This window comes from Sceloporus occidentalis, unplaced genomic scaffold (assembly GCF_023333645.1).
Source record: "Sceloporus occidentalis isolate IW3139 unplaced genomic scaffold, rSceOcc1.0.p SCAF_20, whole genome shotgun sequence".
Taxonomy (NCBI): Eukaryota; Metazoa; Chordata; class Lepidosauria; order Squamata; family Phrynosomatidae; genus Sceloporus; species Sceloporus occidentalis.
The window spans coordinates 15,178,713-15,197,128 of NW_028317000.1; the positions used below are offsets into that span (position 1 = coordinate 15,178,713).

Consider the following 18,416-nt stretch of genomic DNA (forward strand, 5'->3'; position numbering starts at 1 on the left):
TGGGCCAGCCTTCGCTCATTGGCCTGCCAGAGAGGAGTGTGCTGGGGTGGGGGGGTCCATCCCTCCTTTCTGCCTCCACTCCATCAATCCACTTAGCTCCCCTTCTCCTCCTCCTCCTTCTCAGCCCCATCTGCTCTGCTTTTGGGGGGAGAGGAGGGAGTGCCATCCTCTTGGGAAGGCCCCTTCCTTTGCCCAAGTCTCACTATCTTACAACAGAGGAGGAGAAAGTGCCAGTTGGAAGGATGCAGCATACAAGCATGGCTCCCCCAAGACTGGGTTTGCAGGCTTGGGCCCCCTCCTCCAGACTTTCCAGAGTCCTCCATTTCTGGCCAAAAGCAGTCTGTAAGAATTGCAATTTCCTTTTTAGGTAAGTTGCAGGACAATGCTCCACTTTTTGACATCAAAAGATATACTGTCTACCCATCCATCCATCATCTATCTATTATACCTATCTATATCATATCTATCTATCTATCATACCCATCTATCATACCTATCTATCTATCCATCCATCACCCACCCATCCATCATCTATCATATCTACTATCTATCCATCCATCCATCCATCCATCCATCCATCTATCCATCATACTTATTATACCTATCTGTCTCTTTCACACACGCACACACACCTTTTTCAAAACCAGAACTTGAACTGAATATATTGTTGGACTGCACCTCCCATCAGCCCTGGTAGCTGTGTGCCTTCAAGTCATGCCCTTTGCACAGACCCTAAGCAAGCCTATCACAGGGTTTTCATGGTAAGATTTGTTCTCAGGCAGTTTGCCATGGTTTTCCTCTGAGGCTGAGAGAGTGTGGCTTCCCCATGGTCACTCAGTGGGTTGAACCTGTTTCCCAAAGTCCTAGTCCAATGCTCAAGCTGCTACACCATGCTGGCTCAGTTTTCTTGGCTAGACGTCTTCCATGGAGGCTTGCCGTGACTGTTTCCCTTTGAGGCGGAGAGAGTGTGCCCTACCCAATTCAGACCCTGGTCACTATTCTGGATCCACTCTATTAGCCTGTAATTTAGGATTGTCAGTTTGCAAAAATTAAAACAAGCTCAGCGCAAAGGTGGAAACCGGGATATTTTAAAAGCAGCTGAAAATGTCGTCTCTGCCAAAGTGGGAAAGTTGGAGGGTTTTGAAAACAGTGAAGGTGATACTCAGGGCCCCCAAATCATACTTCTAGTCCCTGCATCCTAAGCCTTGTCCAAGGCTGGGGTGCAGGGAAGGCCAAGACAATTGCAAGAGAGAACCAAAATCCACCTTTCTATTTTCCTCTGCAATGTACAGGTGTGTGTTTTGCCTTCCTGGTCCCTGCTGGGATAATCCATCCATCCAGCTCCCTCCCTAAACCTCACAGGTGAGCAGCACAGAGTCTGTTTACTCCATTGGCAAAATGGAGGAGCCATGTAACTGCCGCCAAGGTTTGCATCATTCGGCAAACGCCCTTCGGCAACAGATTGTGGGTCTCTCAGGGGAGCCCATCTCCCCCTCCTCCCCTCCAGCCTGGGTTTCAGTCCTACTCTCATTTTGCTTTGTTATTTCTCAAGTTAGGTCTCTAAAGATGGTAGCATCACTTGACAGCATCAGTTGCTCTACCTCCCATCTACAAACTGTTTGAATGATGGAAATCATTTGAACCATTTGTAGATGGGAGTTAGAACAATTGATGCTATCATTTAAAGTGCCTGCCTCTCTTGTTGTTGTGTGCCTTTGACTTATGGCAAGCCTACCTTGGCCAGATTTGGTCAGGCTGAGAGAATGTGACTTGGCAAAAATCACCCAATGGGTTTCCATAGTTGGGTAGGTATTCAAACCCTGGTCTCAAGTTGAAGTCCAACCAGCAAACCACTACACCTGGTCTTTGTTAAGGTATACAAATACTTATGTGGCATTAAAACCCCAGAAGCCACAAGAAGACTGTCCTCACTTGAATTGGGGCTTTGGTCATGGTGAAACTGGTTTAACTGGCCTGTGTAAACATGCCCTTTGACACTAGGCTCCTGTGGATGCAGCCTAAAACTGCACCCTTTCCTGTTTCTCCATCCCCCATTTCTTCCTCGCCTGCATCTTCACAGAGAGATGTTCAGAGGACAAGAACCGAAAAGCAGCCATGCAAACAAGCAGGAGAAAGGGTCAAGCCTGGTTAGATCTGGGCTGCAAACCTCTCTGCTGCTGCTTCTGCTGGATTTTTGAATTGTGCGTGTGGTTGTGGGGAAAAGAGCCTTACGGTGCCGTCCGTGGGGAGACCTGCTGGCCATCCACAGAGTGGTGGAGCTACAAAGAAGAGCGGCAGCTGGGACCTCAGTTCTGCCAACCATCAGATCCAAGGGCTGTGGGGACCGGAGGGCGGATAAAAGGCTGTGCCTCTTGCTCAAAGGATGGCGGGGTTGGAAATCAGGAAATAAAATCTTCCCCAGCGCCAAAACAACAGATATCCTTCTACCCAACAAGTTGTTTCCAATGAATTTTGGGGGAGGAATCCATAGGCGTCAGTCGCCCTATAATCGGAAAGGATACTACTAAGGAGAGAAAGGGTAGCCAAAATTCCCCATAAGGAAAGGCTCTGTGAGTTAGAGGCTTGCTTGTTAGATGGGAAACCACAGCTAACTAGAAAGGAAATATGAAGTGTGAATTCTATGGTTTGGAATCATTAAGAGACCCACTTGATCCATAAAATCCTGATAGAATCACCAGCGTGATCCAGTTTGGTCTGAGTGCTGGATTAGGACTCTGGGAGACCAGGGTTCAAATCCCCATCTGCTCAGTAATGGAAGCCCACTGGGTGACCTTAGGCAAGTCAGATTTTCTCATCCTCAAAGGAAGACACTGGCAAACCTCCGCTGAAGAAATCTGAGGGCCAGCATGGTTGAAATGTTGGACTTGAGACTCTGAGAGTCCTGAGTTCAAATCCCTGTTTGACCATGGTAGCCCTGGCCAAGTCCCCTGCTCTCTCAACCTCAAAGGAGAGTCATGGCAAACCCCCTCTGAACAAATCATGCCAAGAACACCCTGCAATAGGTTTGTCTTGGGGTCGCCAGAGGTTGGTTACCAGCCATTTTGAGAGGGTTAAGTTTTCTTTTACCAACAATATCCCATAATCCTCCAAGCGAAGAATGTACATGTGTATTTGTTCATACACACACAATATAAAAGTAACCCAGTGGCACCCATGGATTTTAATTTGTAAGTATTTTTTTAATTAAACCAAGCTTTTTATATAATATGTACAAAAACCCTATTATTATTATTATTATCATCATTTGTGGTTTTGTTTTTTTAAAAAAGCATTTTTTTTTACATCCAACTTGGCCTTTCCGGCTTCCCTGCCTCCCCCTCTGAATTGCCTCCTTCGCAACACAAAGATCAAGCAATTGGGGTCATTTCATTTGCTGCTAATTTTGGATTTTGAAAATGAGGAGGGGGGGAATCGAGAGGGACGACCCTCCAGCCACACAAACGCCTGGAAAGGAGCTTCCCAGCATCCGGCAGCCATGCTCACAGCTCCGGGTGCCAAGGATCCATGCAAAGAGAAGGTGAAAGAGACCTGGACTTTACCAACCCAACCTCCAAATCAAATTGCCCCTCTGCTGCCAGTGTCTTTTTTCTGGGCTAGATTTTTGGGGGATGGGGGGGTGGGATCGGGGGAGATGGTTCCTTCCCGTTCCACGGTCTGTGTCGACCCGGAAAGGAACTCCAGTGTTGTTCTACCAGCAATGTCAAGTTCGTTTTGTCTCTTGCGCGTACGTACACACGCTCAGTGGCCCCTGTGGCCCCTGATTTTCCAAACCCATGTTCAATAGGCCACAGACCCAGAGTCCCCCGGGCTACCGAAGAGTATGTCTGCTTTGGCATTGATGAAGTAGGTGGCGATGAAGGAGACAATGAGGATGGCGATCCCAATGACGAGGGTGATAATCTGCAGAGGGGATTGGAGAAGAAAAAGAGAGCGGCCATTAGGAAAAACCAAAAGGAGAGGGAGGTAGTGGTTGGAGCTGAAACTCTTGGAGAGTCCAGTCCAGTCCATTCTTGGGGAGGGAAGCAGCTCTGAAACTGGGGGATAGGGCTCTTAAAATACAACCAAGTGGAGGTTAAACCACTTGGGAGAAAACACACCAGCTGCTGAATTCAGTTCCCTGAGTCTGAGAGTAGAAGCACAAGCTAGTCTTTACCTCTGAAATCAGGTGCTACCCCCAGAGACCCCAAAAACTTTCACGTTGCTCCATAGAGACTTGAATGCAAATTCAGAATAAAACGAGCTCTTTACCAGCCCATTTAGCAGTATGCAGGATCTCACCTCTAGCTGTTTGCTGGATACCAAGAAGATTCGGGCGTGAAGCTCCTTCCAGCGGCTCTCCGTCCAGGTGGAGTACTCCAAAGACCCCCAATCTTCGAGCTCAAAGGCTGGGGAGGTCGCCAGGGCCAGGCGGACTGTCGATCTGACACAAAAGGGCTTGCGAGGAGATGTGGCATTGGGGTACGGGGAGCCCTGGGCCCAAGCGTATTCATACAGCTGTGGAGAGAAAGACACCCTTGTAAAACCAAGAGGAAACCTGTCTATTTTGTGCTTTGGAGCTCTAGCTGGAGTTCCTGTATTGAGCAGGGGGCTGGACTCAGTGGCCTGGGGGGCCTTTCCCAACTCTAGGATACTAGAATCCTGTAGAACTGCAAATTCGGAGGCACCACAGGATCAAGGGACCTGGAGAACTATTAAGTCCCCCATTAACTTGCCATATGATTCAGATCTCAATTGGAGGCTGGCTAGGACAGGAAGGCTGGCTAGGCCCTAAGTACAAAAAGACACCCCCAGGATTGGGTGAGCAAACTCACGTCATCCTTGGAGGCCTTGCCCAAGTTCTGGCATTGCTCCTTGGTGATGCTGTCGTTCAGCCTGGTGCCCGTGAGGTTGGCCAGGACGTACTGCACAAGGAGGGTCGTGTTCACGGGGCTGCTGACCGCAATGTAGTACTGGAGGGGTTCCTCACCTGGCAAGGAAAAGGTTTCAGGAGAAGTTGCTCAGGAGAGGAATAAACCTCTGCTCAGAAAAAAGGTGGGAATCAGGCGGGACAGAGGTGGTTTAAAGGCTGGATCTGTAGGTCAGGTATGGCCCACCATCCCTTCCACCGAAATGTTATAACCACGACTCCAGAAGCTACACTACTCCTCTAATACAAGGCAATCCACCCCTGGTACCCTGATTTATTGAAAAAAACAATATTTTAAGGCTGCAAGTACCCTCAAACACTTGTTTGTTCCCTTGGCCAAAAAGTGGCAACGTGTTGCATTTTGATTGTATATAATAACAAAAGGCTGTATTACAACAAATTTCTCACTGGCTTCTGGGCTCAACGGGAGGGGCCCATGGGGGCCATACTGGGCCGGAGGAGGAGGCATGTCCTCCAATCCTCCAAATTTGCTTACTTCTGATCCCAAACCAAACCAGTTCCCTACACCTTCAAGGTGTCCCAGCCTTACCAAGATAGCCTTTGAACTCAGGTTGAACTATTGACTGGAACCAGGAGTTGTTTGCCTTCACTAAGAAGCCATACAGCATGCGGGTGACCTGGGAAGAAGATGAGACAGTCAACAGGAGGGACAGCCAGGGCTGCATGGGGGAAAGGGGGCAATGGTGGGGGTGATTTAGCCCAGAGCTTGGGCCGGTGGGAGGTAAGGGGGCTGTATTAGTCACCCTCCAGGAGAACTTGGAAGACCGCACTCTCACCAACAGAATATAGGAAAGGCAGAGCAGGAGCCTTTTTCTGCTGCTCCAAAATCGTTAGACCAGAACTTAATAGATTCAATTTACAAAACAGATTCCAACCAAGACATTAGGAACAACTTTCCCAGTAGCAAATTCTCCAAATATGATAAACAGAGCAATAGAGAGGTTGCAACTCATATAAAAGCTGAGCTGCCTCTCCTGGAGGCTTGCAGGACAGGCAATTCATCCTTTTGGCTATGGGGCAGAGAAAGGGTTGTGTTTGGTGGAGGATGGGGTCCGTGGAAATGGCGTTCAGGGACGCACACTGTCCCAGGGCCATATCTTGCCCACCTGTGCTTTTGAAGGCAAGAGCAGGAGGGACTGTCTGTCCAGGAGACAACATGTGGTGTTGACACAACAAGGAGGGAGGCAAACACACACACGCCTGGACAGAAGGGAAATACACCCGGGTCCAGCCCTGGCGCCGGGCCTCTGGAGCCCATCTGCTCGTACCGTCACGGGATCTGCCTCAACTGCCAAGGCGACGTCGCCCCTTCCCCCGGCAAGCTGGTAGAGAGTGCGGGCAACCACAGTGGCCACTTCTGCCAGGGACTGTGGGGAAAGGGGGAAGAAAAATGGAGAAAGGAAGAGAGGGCGCCGTGTTAATCGAGACAGACAGCCCGGCACAGGCCAGGAACTCCCTCAAGAGGTTTGGTGCGCACACCGCTGGTGTGTCTCTATGGCAACTGAGCACCCAAGACGATGCAAAGTCGCCTCCTCCCACTGCCCCCTGCCCCTCCACAGGAAGGGACAGATGGAGACCGCCCTCCCCGTCCCGGCAGCACGCCGAACCTTGGCCGTGTCCGTCACGTGGTTCAAGGCCTCCTCGGGGCTCATTCCCTCTGGATATTGCAGGAGGATGTTCTCCGCCGTGTCGTAGATGCTCTGGTAGTACCTGGGAACAAGAAAAGGGGGAAGGGAGAAGAAGAATGGGGAGGGAAATCAAGAATGGGGCTCACCCAAAGCAGCATCAGGAGGTTTCCCTTGGGGAGGAGTAGGGAAAAGGGGGTGAAGGCCTCAGCCAAGAATCCAGCCTCTCATCCCCCCTCCCTCCCTCCCTCCTCCAAGGGTTTAATGAGGCTCTGTAATTAACTTGGCCTTTCCACAATTCTGTCTGTTTGCTGAGCTCAAGCCACTTGCTGGAAGAAAGAGGAACCCTTGCAGCCGCTTAAAATGCATGTTACTTGCAAGAAAGCCCTGCAGATTCCATTAGGGAAGCCTCTTGCTGACAGTAGAAACATGGGAGGAGGGGGAAGGAAAAAAAAACCCTTCTCCACCCTGAAATCACACCATTCCCAGATTCCAGACCCAATGCCAAAAAAGCACCTGAAGCACGCAGGGTCTGCTTCAACCCATGGATATGCTGTTGTAGGGGGCAAGCCAGTTTTGAATCGGATAGCCTTTGGCAAGTCAGGAAGGCCCCCCAACTGTGCCAGAGAGTAGACTGGCAGCTGCCAAGCAGGTTGTGAGTGGTCATAAGAACGTACCTTTCATGTTGGTGAAGCACTTGGGAAAAGTCTGAGGAGCTCCTCCTAAGGCATTATTTTATGAAACATGAGCTCCTGTGCCACCCTCAGAGGGGTACTGCTGAGTTTTTTGGGGAATTAACTGAGAGGGCTTTTAAGGGGGGGGGAGAGAGGCTCAGGGAGTCTTTAGGGGCCCATGGTGCTAAGACTGACTTGGAGGGCCACACTTGGTCCCCTAGGGCCACTTTCCCCCTTCCCCAAGCTAGGGAGTCCCAGCCCCATGACTCTTTCTTTGCCTGCAGCAATTGGACCTCTGCCTCCAGACAGGCCCCCATTCCTTGTGGGCCCCCACACTCACACCAGCACCCAACCTTTCCAAAGTGAATTTCAGGCAGTCTTGGTTTTGTATTTGCTTCTCCCGGACCTTACCTGTCTACATAAGTGTGGAAACGAAAGCACAGGAGCAGACGGAGAGCTTCCCTTTCTGGAAGGCTCTGGTTCTAAGATAGCAATGAACATACAATCTCCCTGTGGGATGGGTTGGCAGGTTTCGATGCCAGAGATAGGAATATGCACCATTGCTATAACACCCAGATCCCCCTTCCTGGCAAATGTGTTTCTTCCTCGTTTCTGTTTGTTTCAAAACAGACCATGGACGACAGATGAGTTCTTTCCCCCAGTCTGCCTCTCTCTTTACACACACACACACTTTGACGCTCAGTTGAGGCTTGCTAACCTCTGGCTGCCAGCCAGTTGTGGGCATCGTTCTCCATCCGAAAACTGGATTTCTCCTGGCTGTCAGAACAATTACGCTGCGCTTCTTTAATTACGCGCCACACGGCTGCTCCCCTCGGCCCTCTCCCACTGAAACCAAGACGGCTGTGCTCTCTTCCTAGCATCCTCCACATCTTTTTCTATGGCTCCCCACCTTCCTTTTCCAGCTCCCACATCTCTTGCAAAACGGGGGCCGTAACCCCCTCTACTGGCTGTAGCCAGGAAGAGTTTGGCACAATAAACGGCACCCAAACCCCACTGAATACTTTTGAGTCATCTAGAAGTTGCACAGATCTTCAGGTGATCAGAAATAGAGACAGTTCCCAAAGAGATCAGAAATACTGGGGGGGGGGGGGGGGTATGGACAGGAGAGAAGAGGCAACGGAATTATTACAATATCGGAGACACTAGGAAGGAGCCGTGATCCCACGGTGGGTACACAACACTTACACAGAGTTTGCAGCTAACACAATGAATAATGGAAATTGGTGGTAGGTTACCTGTTCTGGAAAGAGGACTGGTGGTCAGCCAGTACCACCCCAGGGAGCTGCTTGGCCCTCAGGAACCTCTGGAAGGAGGACGGCGGAAGAGGCTGGGACACCCCAACTTCGTTCATGACCACACCGGTCTTAATGATGCTGTTTTTCAGCGTCTGCACCATGCTTTGAATAGTTGCCTAAGGAGCAACGAGGATGTGAATTTCTACAATAAAACTACTTACCTGTTGTGAATCTATGGGAGAATAATGTACTTGCAGAATAGGGATAAATGAACTAGACTTTGTAACAACTAAAAGGAAAACACAGGCCGTTGATGGTGGCAGGTAAGTGGAATTCAGACTCCGCTTGTCCCCAGGTCAGTGATTTTTTAACAAGACTTTTCAGTAACTATAACAACAGAGACTTGGACATGCAGTTGGGTATATATTCATGGTATTCATGGGTATGTGAGTCATATTCACCCAGTGGTGCTCACAAACTATAGACCACAGCCAAGAATGAGATTCACACACTCAAAGGGACAGATATGTTCTCTAGAAGTATTTTGCTACCACTGTGGTGTAGGTAAGTTGTTGTGGTTTGAGCACTGGACTCCAACTCTGGAGACCAGGTTTCAAATCCCTGCTTGGCCATGGAAACCCACTCAGCTCAACCTCAGAGGAAGGCAACTACCAGAATATACCTCCCTACAAACTTTGTGAGAGGAAGCATGGTGTAGTGCTTTGAGTGTTGGACTAAGACTGGGGAGACAAGGGTTCAAATCCCTGCTCAGCTACAGAGCCCCAGTGGATGACCTTGGGCAAGTCACACTTTCTCTCAGTCTTAAGAGAAAAGCAGCGATCATCCTTCTCCAAATGAATCTTAAGACCAGTGAGGTGTCATGGTTTGACTGTTTCAATCCCTGTTCAGTCATGGAAACCTACTGGGTTACCTTGGTCAAGTCCCACTCTCACAGGCTGCATCTACGCTCCAAAATAAACCCAGTTTGACATGGCTTAATGCTATGGACTTCTGAGATTTGTAGTTCTGTAAGATATTTATCCTTCTCTGTCAGAGAGGTCTGGCGTCACAACAAACCCTAGGACTCCATAGAATGGAACCATGATGGTTAAAGCAATGTCAAACATCATTAATTCTGCAGTGTGGCAGCAGCCTCAGCACTAGAGGAAGGCAAAAGTTAGAATAGGGTCCTCATAAGCTGAAGTTGACTTAAAGGCAAACAAGACCAGTTTGTTACCTCCACAGATTGGCTCCTGCGAGAGACAGGATCAGTGTGTATAAACAGATTGGAGCCGCTCCTGAGCGCAACCTGAAACATAAAACATGTAAAGGTTAATGCCAGCATCTGTCTCTCTGGACAAAAAAAGTCCAGAAGGGGAAAGTCTTTGTAGCATGGTGGTTGCGGGGCACTAAATGATCTCACAACAAGGAATCTTGTGGTACCTTAAAAATGAACATGGCTTGACAAAGTTGCACCAATTTTAATCTGTTAATAATAATAATAATAAATAAATAAAAGTTTTATTTTTATGCCACCCTTCTTGCAATCAGGGCGGTGTACAGCAATAAAAACAACAATAATAGAATGGTTAAATTCAAAGTGCAAGAAAGGAAAAATGTTTCATTTTTATTCTACTGTCCTACAGGTGAAAGCGGCAAGCAGGCCACCAAGCAATGAGGCCAATCTCTGATACTGTGAACGCTCCTGTCTTTGGCCACACATCTTACCCAAGTATGGCAACAAAAGGCTAGGGCTAACTCTCAGGCAGACAAGACTGAGCCAACCAAGAAACGCCTGCCATGTTTCCAGCTGAAGAAGGGAGGAAAAGAGCTGAATGGAGCCCCCCTACCTGACTCAGCTCCAGGAAAGAGTGGATGCTGTCCAGGCTGACCGGGAACTTCTCGTTCTGCATGTCGTACACCATGCGGGAGCTGCCAATGTAGTCAAAGGTCTCCTGCAAGAGGGGAAGGCAACATTCAGAAACATTCCTGGGAACAACAGTTGTTCACTCATCCGACCTCAGCTACAAATTATGTGATAAACAGCAATAAAACACAGGATTGATCACAGAAATGCAGTGCTTCTCGCGTCTTACCCTTACCACAGGGATGGGGAATTACGTCCATCTTTCCCATTACAGGTTAGAGTCTCTTATTATCCAAAATGTTGGGAACCAGAAGTGTTTTGGATTTCAGATTTTGGAATATCTGCATATGACATTTTAGACTACGAGGTATGAACATGACTTTTATTTCTGTTTCGTATTCACCTTAGACACACAACCTGAAGGCAATTTTTTACATAATATTTTTAATAATTATGTGCACGAAACAACGTTTCAGAAAGCGGAGGTGTCACTATCTCAGCCCCCCCCCCCCCACGGACGATTTGGGAGTATTTTGGAATTCCAGATAAGGGAGACGCAAGCTGCATCTGCAGCAGAAGGGAAGAGGCGAGATCGTGCCAATGTTTCACAAGGTTTGGGAGCCCACCCCAGAGCTGACAGCGCAAGCAAAGGAGGGCCTTGGATGTGATGCCCGGAGGGGAACATCAGCTGCTAACCATCACTAAACCCCCGCCCCACACATCTCTAAATATCCTCTTGGCTGCTCACAGCTGCCAGCTCCGTGAAATGAACAACATTTTGCTCCAGAGCATCCATATATTTTTAATCCTCTCCATGTGTCTTTTTCTCCTTTCCATCCAGAGGCAGTCTGCCTTTCCATATGCGGATGCTGAGGGTGGGGTGCGGAGCAGAGCAAGAGAGTTGCTGGGCTGGGCAACTTGGGCTATGAATAACTAACTAAAGTGTCTTCCAAGATGCCTGCTGACTTATGATGCCCTCCCTCCCACGTCCAGCCTCAATTTCACAGGGTTTTCTTAGGCAAGGAGTGCTCACGTGTGGCTTTGCCAGTGTCTTCCTCCAAAACAGAGCCTACAACTGTTAGGATTCTTGGATGGTCTCCCATCCAAGGACTCACCAGGGCTGACCTTGCTTAGTTTCTAAGATCAGATAGGAATCTGGCGAATTTATGGGTTTTAGGCTGACTTGGAAAGACATACAGTGGACCCTTTGTATCTGCTTGAATTTGGTTGCAGTATCCCCCCCCATGGATACCAAAATCCGTGGCTGTTCAAACCTCATTATATACAATAACATTGTAAAATGGTGTCTCTTATACAAAATGCAAAATCAAGGTTTGCTTTTAGGAATTTGTTTGGGGTGGAGGTGGAATATTTTCCAATGCCTGGAAGGCTGAATTGGTGGACGCAGAATCCGTGGATTCGGAGTGCCAACTGAACGATAGTGAATTGCAGAGTCTTAAAATATTAATATATCAATAAAAATAATGTCCCAGAAAACTGAACTCATCTGAACATAACCCTCCTATTGCCAACACAGTCCTATGCCTACTGTTGAATTACTTTCATGCTGACTTTCTGTATGTTAGTAACTATATTTTTATTTTAATTTGCCAGCTGCTTTGAGTCCAAATCTGGAGAAAAGGCAGGCAAGTATAACTCAGAGAAGCATACAGCTGGACAGGACCACCAAGGGCCATCTAATCCAACCCACCCTCATCCCTGCCATGCAGGAATCCACAGCTAAAACATTCCTGAGACATGGCTATCCAAAGCCCAATTAAAGCCTTCCAAAGGAGAGTCCACTACCCACTTACCACTTTGTTTTCTCAAAACTAAACCCTAATGAGTCCAACAGGATTCATTCCCAGGTGAATCTATAATACAATTGCAGCCCAAGTCTGTTTTATTTACCTCTTGGCCACCCCCAAAAACCATCTCAGCTCAAACCTCTGGCTGCTGGAACAAACATTTCTAGCTTTGGGAACAAACCATTTGGAAATCTTGATGCAGCTTGTTAAATTTAAGGTGAGGGTTTGCTTTCTGAGCCTCGGTTGCGCAAACACGCTAGATCGGTTCCCAACAGATGCACAGCGTCAGTAAACATTTTTGCAAGGTATTCCTGTTCAAAGCATTTCCCAGAAAGCTGGCATCCCCTGCCATCTCCCTGGAGAGACTGAGGCTGGGTACATCTGCCTCTCTAGTCTGCTCTTTCCCCTGAGGGCAAACACATTTCTTCCAAAGCTCCACAGCCACGTTTGCCAGATGAGAGGCAGCTCATGTGATTCCAATTCCCAGAAAATGGGGATTCTCATTCTCTCTGAGCCCCAGACATCAGACCAGTGGTCTGCCTCAGTCATTAACACTACACTGACCATGTTGAGGCTTGCAGAGGGATTTTGCTGAAGCTTCTCTGGAGCTACTACTGGGATCTAAACCCAGAAGCTCCAAGTATGCCAAGCATGTCCTCTGCCATACTGAGCCATGATCCCACCCTTTAAAGTTAAGCAGAGGAACTCATGGCCACAAAACATCATGAGGACCTTCAGCTTGAGTGGTTTTGAAAGTGAATGGATGAATTCATGGAGGCCAGAGCCATGACAGGCTACATGTTACCTCCATTATTAGAGCCAAGATGCCTGGCAACACTCACATGCTACAGCCCTCGTTTCCTGCAGCACACACAAAAAAGGTTGAGACCGTACCCCTTGGAAGAAGGCAAACATGATGTTTCTCGGCAAGGATTGGACATTGGGGATTTTGTGTATGGCTTCAGCTGCAGCCAGGAGGGTTACGAAAGAGGCAACGGCACTCTCTGCTCCGGGAGCCACATTCCAGAAGAAAGAATGGCTGTCGATCTGGTAGGAACAAGGAGACAGAGAGGAAAAAAGGACTGAGTTGAAGTGCTAAGAATCTGCCAGGCTTTGCATCCCTGTGGCTGTGAGCAAAGCATTTAGTCCAAAGAATTGTTGTTTCTCCTTTTAACTGGAAGCTGACATGCAGACGTCACTCCACACATGTCTGGGGTCCTATATGCAAGAACAGCTGCCGCCCCCTCACCCCTATCCTGCCCCCTCAAATGTGCCCAAAAGGCCTAGGGACCAGAGCGCAACACTTACCCGAGAGGAAGCGAAGACGACACTGTCGGGGCTCAGCTTCTCAGAATCGTTGATGGGTTTCACAGCACTCCATACGTTGTAATCGGTGAGGGGGTCACAGACCACCTCTGGAGAGAAGGGGCAAAAGGAATCAGCCATGGTGAGCATCAAGGTAGTACAAACCAACCAGACCTCAGCCTCAGAAGCATGCCTGCCTGAGAACTGAGACCTCTTGAAACTCCACCAATGGGTTACTGGGGCAGACGTATTTCACAGCAGGGATGGGGAAACTGTGTCCAACAGGCCATGGGCAGCCCTGCAGAGATACACTCAGCCCACATATGAGTTCATGCTATGCAGTTTCAATTACACATGACCATCTCTAGATCCTCCAGTGCAATTCTATGGTACGCATTCTGCCGGAGGTTCACTACAGAGTCGAGCTGGAGGACCTAGAAATGGCTAGAGAAGTGTTCATTCTAGGAATCTCTAGGTTTCCCAATGTGACTTTATGGTGAACTTCCAGCAGAAGCACACCAAAGAACAATCTGTTGTTCGTTTTCAGTTAAAAAGATAGTGTTTATGATTATGCAATGTGCAAAGTCCTGGAATGGCTCTCTTGTGTTAAATGGGGTCCCACTGTATGTAAACATGCTCTTAACCCATACATCAGAACCCTGTCCTACTACAAAATCCCTCTGTTTTCCTCGGCGGTTCCCTTCAAAATGCAAACAGGAACTGATGCAATGTCTTCTTGTTCCCACAGGATGATACAGGGTGGGTGAGGGATGAGTGTGCTCATCTTCCATTTGGGGTCTAATCCAGTGTATAGGGACTTCCTGAAGTGCACCCACCACACATCCCCAAACTGGGTGCCATCCCTGCTGTCTCTCACCTGGGTTGAGGCTGAAGGTGCTCTGGATAGCACTGCGGCGCATACATGTGACTGTGCTTGTCACCGCGTGCATGTGGGAAGAGAGCTGCATAGCGCACAGTGGGTACTGCGGGACAGAGCCATTGTGAGGGTGGTTGTAGGTTTGATAGCACTGCAAGAAGATGAAGAAAGAGAGAGAGAGTTGTGAGGGGGAGATGCATGACTCCTTAAAACTGGCAAATAATGCAGTTTGACACCAGATGGATCATCCTACAGAATGTGAGGATTTGTAGTTTGGTGAGGCACCAGCACTCTTTCTCAGATCCAAGGATTCCACAGCAGAGAGCTACAGTACTTAAAGTGGTGTCAAACTGCATTATTTATACAGTGTAAATGCACCCTAGGACTCTAGGGACCAGGGTTTGAATGGGTGGCCTTAGGCAAGTCACAAGAGGACAAATTCAAAGAAATCTTGGCCAAGAGCATCCCATGACAGCTTCACTTTGGGGCACCATAAATTAGAAATGACTGGAAGACACACAACAACAACAACCCCAAATTATACCAATGATGTTATGAAATTGGCATTACTTTTGGACACTTTCTGTTGGCAAAGACTGTGACAGTTACCCATCTCTAAATTTCAGGACATGTTCCGATATCTTACTGGGTTTTTTGCCTTTGTCTTCACAAAAAAAGGAAAATAAACGTACATAAATCATTTTAAAAGCCCCACATCTCTGGTACCTGCTTGATGACCTCTGTTTCATTCTCATCTTGGAGGAGGAAGATGGGAAAGCCAAAGTCCTCGTAGGAAAGGCCACTGCCGAGGACGTTCCAGACCGTGACCTTGCAATGTGCATACTCAGGGCCATAAGTGCCATTGTAGACACCTGGAGGAGTGAAGGCAGAGGAGCAAAGGTGAACTGGGCTTCTCCAAGGGATAGCAAATGGTCAGAGCAAGGGCGGGCAACCACTGAGGGAAGTACCTCATTCAGAGGGTTACAAGAAGTGAACACTGACTTCATGGACACACAACAGCAGCAACAAAAATGAAGCTCAATAATTCATTTTTTAAGGATCACTCCAACCCAACTGGACTGTAGCAACAAGGAGAAAGTCCCGTCTCCTGAAATATAGTCCACAGGGGAAAGTTTTTCCTTACCAAAGCCATCATTGGGGCATCTTAAGCCAGGAGAGAATCCTTTAGAGGGGCTGGGCTTGGCGATGGCTACTGCTAGTCCAGAAATCCGAGAGCTGCCTTTCAACCTCTGCATCAGTTCCCTGCCAACAGAAAAACCATGAATAGATGGGTTGTTTCTTTCAGGGTTGTTGTAGTATATATTAACAGCTGCGTGCAAGAAATGAGAGCCTTTGATCCATGACTAATGAGAAAGCCTAAAACAAATAATCAAAACAGTATATACTAATGCACTGCGGTAATATCAACTTGGAACCATATAAACAAATGGGAAAGAATCATAAAATTGCACGTCTATCGATTAGCTTATTAAATTACAAATTCTTTGTGACTAATAACTATAGTTATAAAGTCTTATAACATGAAAGTAGACTCAGCATGGTGTACTGGTTTGTATATTGGGATTAAGATCCAGAACACACATCCAGTTTGACCACCGCTTGAACTGCTCTGGCTCAATGTTAGGGAATTCTGGAAACTGTAGTTTTGTGAGACATTGAGCCTCCTCTGTCAGAGAGCTCTGGATCCACAACAAACTACAGTTCCCAGGATTCCCTAGCACTGAGCCAGGGCAGTTAAAGCAGTCTCAAACTGGATTATTTCTGTGGTATGTTTTGGACCTAAGTCACCGCTTGGCCATGGGAATCCACTGGGTGACTTTGGGCAGGTCATTCTCTCTCTCAGACGCGGATGCAAACTTCCTTGGAAAATATCTTCCCAAGAAAACCCTAAAGATAAAGCTGCCATAACTCAGGAGGAGCACACCTTACCCAGTGAATAGTTCCCCATCCATCAGCACCACATAAGGAGAGTGTGGCCCATCTGTCAGCACCCAATTCAGATCTGATTCTTTCTCCACTACATGGATGACTCCCGTGTCCCCGTTCATGGAGGCTGCAATGAGAAAGATAAGAGAGAATAAATAAATAAATGCTCTCTGACGCAACACAGTCATAGATGTGGAAGGGGCCACAATGGACATCTAACCCAGACCGCTGCCACATGGGAATATGCAACCACAACACCCCTGAAAGATGGCCATCCAAGCTCTGTTTAAAGGCCTCCAAATATTGAGAGTCCATCACTCTCCCGGACACTTGATTTCATGATCAAGCGGCTCTTAGGCTCAACAAGTTACTTCTATACTTCTACTGATGCAGCCTAGAATCGCTTTGGCATTTTTAGCTGCTGCATCGCACTGTTGATTCATGTTCAACTTATGGTCCACTAGGAATCCTAGATCCTTTTTACACGTATAAGTCTCCTTAAGTCCGGTGTCCCCCATCCTATATCTAAGCCTAAGTGCAGCACCTTACATTTCTGCTGAAGACCTGATCCCTAAACTGGCTAGCCTTCCCTTTCCCTTGCAGAATCACAGAGTTGAAAGAGACCCCAAGGCCATCCAATCCAACCCTATTCTGCCATGCAGGAAGGCACCATCCAAGAGCCACAGAATCATAGAGTTGGAAGAGACCCCAGGGAGGGCCATCCAGTCCAATTCTGCCATGCAGGAACTCTCAATCAAAGCACTCCTGTGACAGATGGCCACCCAGCCTCTGTTTAAAGACCTCCAAAGAAGGAGACTCCAGGAAGGCGGCTGTTAAATTAACCATCTTCTGAGCCATGTTGGGAGCCTTTCATAAATGACCGACCCCTAAATAAGCCCTCCAAGGCGAGGCACTCACACTGGCAGCCAATCTGGTGGGTGGCGTTCAAGAGGCGGACGCAGGTAGCCGTCCTGTTGAGGGGAATGTAGATCTTCCGCTCCACGGAGTTGCACCACCCAGAACCTAGAGAGAGAGAGAGAGAGAGATGGGTTTAATCAGAAGTTACTTCCACAGGTGAAGGCCGCAAGTGAAAATAAATAGACTTGTCCCTCCATATTGGCTAAGGTTAGGGGCACAAGACCCCCATGAATATGGAAAAACTGCAAATAACCCAAACACCACACCTGAGGAGGCCTCTCTAGGAATCTCTAGGCCCTCCAGGGCAACTCTGTGGCCAATGTCCGACAGACACTGAGCATAGAACTGCACCAGAGGATCTGCCAAGGCCTAGGAGAGTCTTCTCTAGGTCTTTCAGTGCGACTTTTGGGTGAAGTTGACCACAGAGTTGCACTGGAGGACCTAGATATTCCTAGAGAGAACATATTAATCAAATGCGTGAATAATCAAATCTGCAAATATCAAAGTGGCAAATATGGAGGGATGAGTGTCTATTTGAATACAAATGAAAGGAGAGAGGCCCACTCTGCCAGGAGACCCAGCTGTCCTCCCCCTTTTGCCCCCCTGGCCTCCCTCGCAAGGTTGTTGTGAACCTAAGGTCCACTGCAGAGATAATCCAGTTCAAGAGCGCTTTAGCTGCTCTGGCTCAGTGCTAGGGAATCCTGGGATTTGTAGTTTATTGTGACAGAGAAGGCTCAATGTCTCATAAAACTACCTTCCCCAGACTCCCCTTGCATTGAGCCAAGCGGGTCTCAAATTGGGTTATTCTTTCCGCAGTGGGTTTGGTACCTAAAGCTGGACGGAGGAGGGAGGTGAGGCCTAGTGCTGGGAGACCCGAGAGGCTCGGTCTCCTGCAGCCCGTCCCACCTCGCAGGGTTGTTGTTGTTGTTGTTCTTGAGGGAGCCTCCCTTGAACCCAAAGGGAGCCAAAGAGGAGGGAGGAAAGAGGGGCCCTCGGCTGCCTCACCCGCCGCCAAGGCGAAGAAGAGGATCCCCCGCAGGAGCCGCCCGCCAGCGCCCTTCTTCCCCCGGCAAAACCCCACCGACTCCCCTTCCGCCGCCATTTTCTTCTTCCTCCTTCCGCTTTCCCTCGCCTGACTTTCAGACAGGGACGCTCTGGCCGCACCTCTTCAGCCGCAGCCGACGCGCCTCT

General features: G+C 48.4%; 1 protein-coding gene across 1 annotated transcript; it reads right to left on the reverse strand.

Annotated features, from left to right (window-relative positions):
- Positions 1-3,179: 3,179 nt before the first annotated feature.
- LOC149302171 (nicastrin-like) lies at positions 3,180-18,327 on the reverse strand. The gene is made up of 17 exons (XM_089483620.1): positions 18,231-18,327; positions 17,226-17,330; positions 16,311-16,434; positions 15,505-15,623; positions 15,087-15,232; positions 14,361-14,511; positions 13,487-13,593; positions 13,073-13,225; positions 10,354-10,458; positions 9,741-9,812; positions 8,504-8,679; positions 6,556-6,658; positions 6,217-6,315; positions 5,478-5,565; positions 4,833-4,987; positions 4,300-4,515; positions 3,180-3,921 (listed from the first exon to the last, which is right to left on the reverse strand). Exons 1-17 carry the CDS (start codon positions 18,325-18,327, stop codon positions 3,799-3,801), a joined length of 2,139 nt encoding a protein of 712 aa, XP_089339746.1. The 3' UTR covers positions 3,180-3,798.
- Positions 18,328-18,416: the final 89 nt, after the last annotated feature.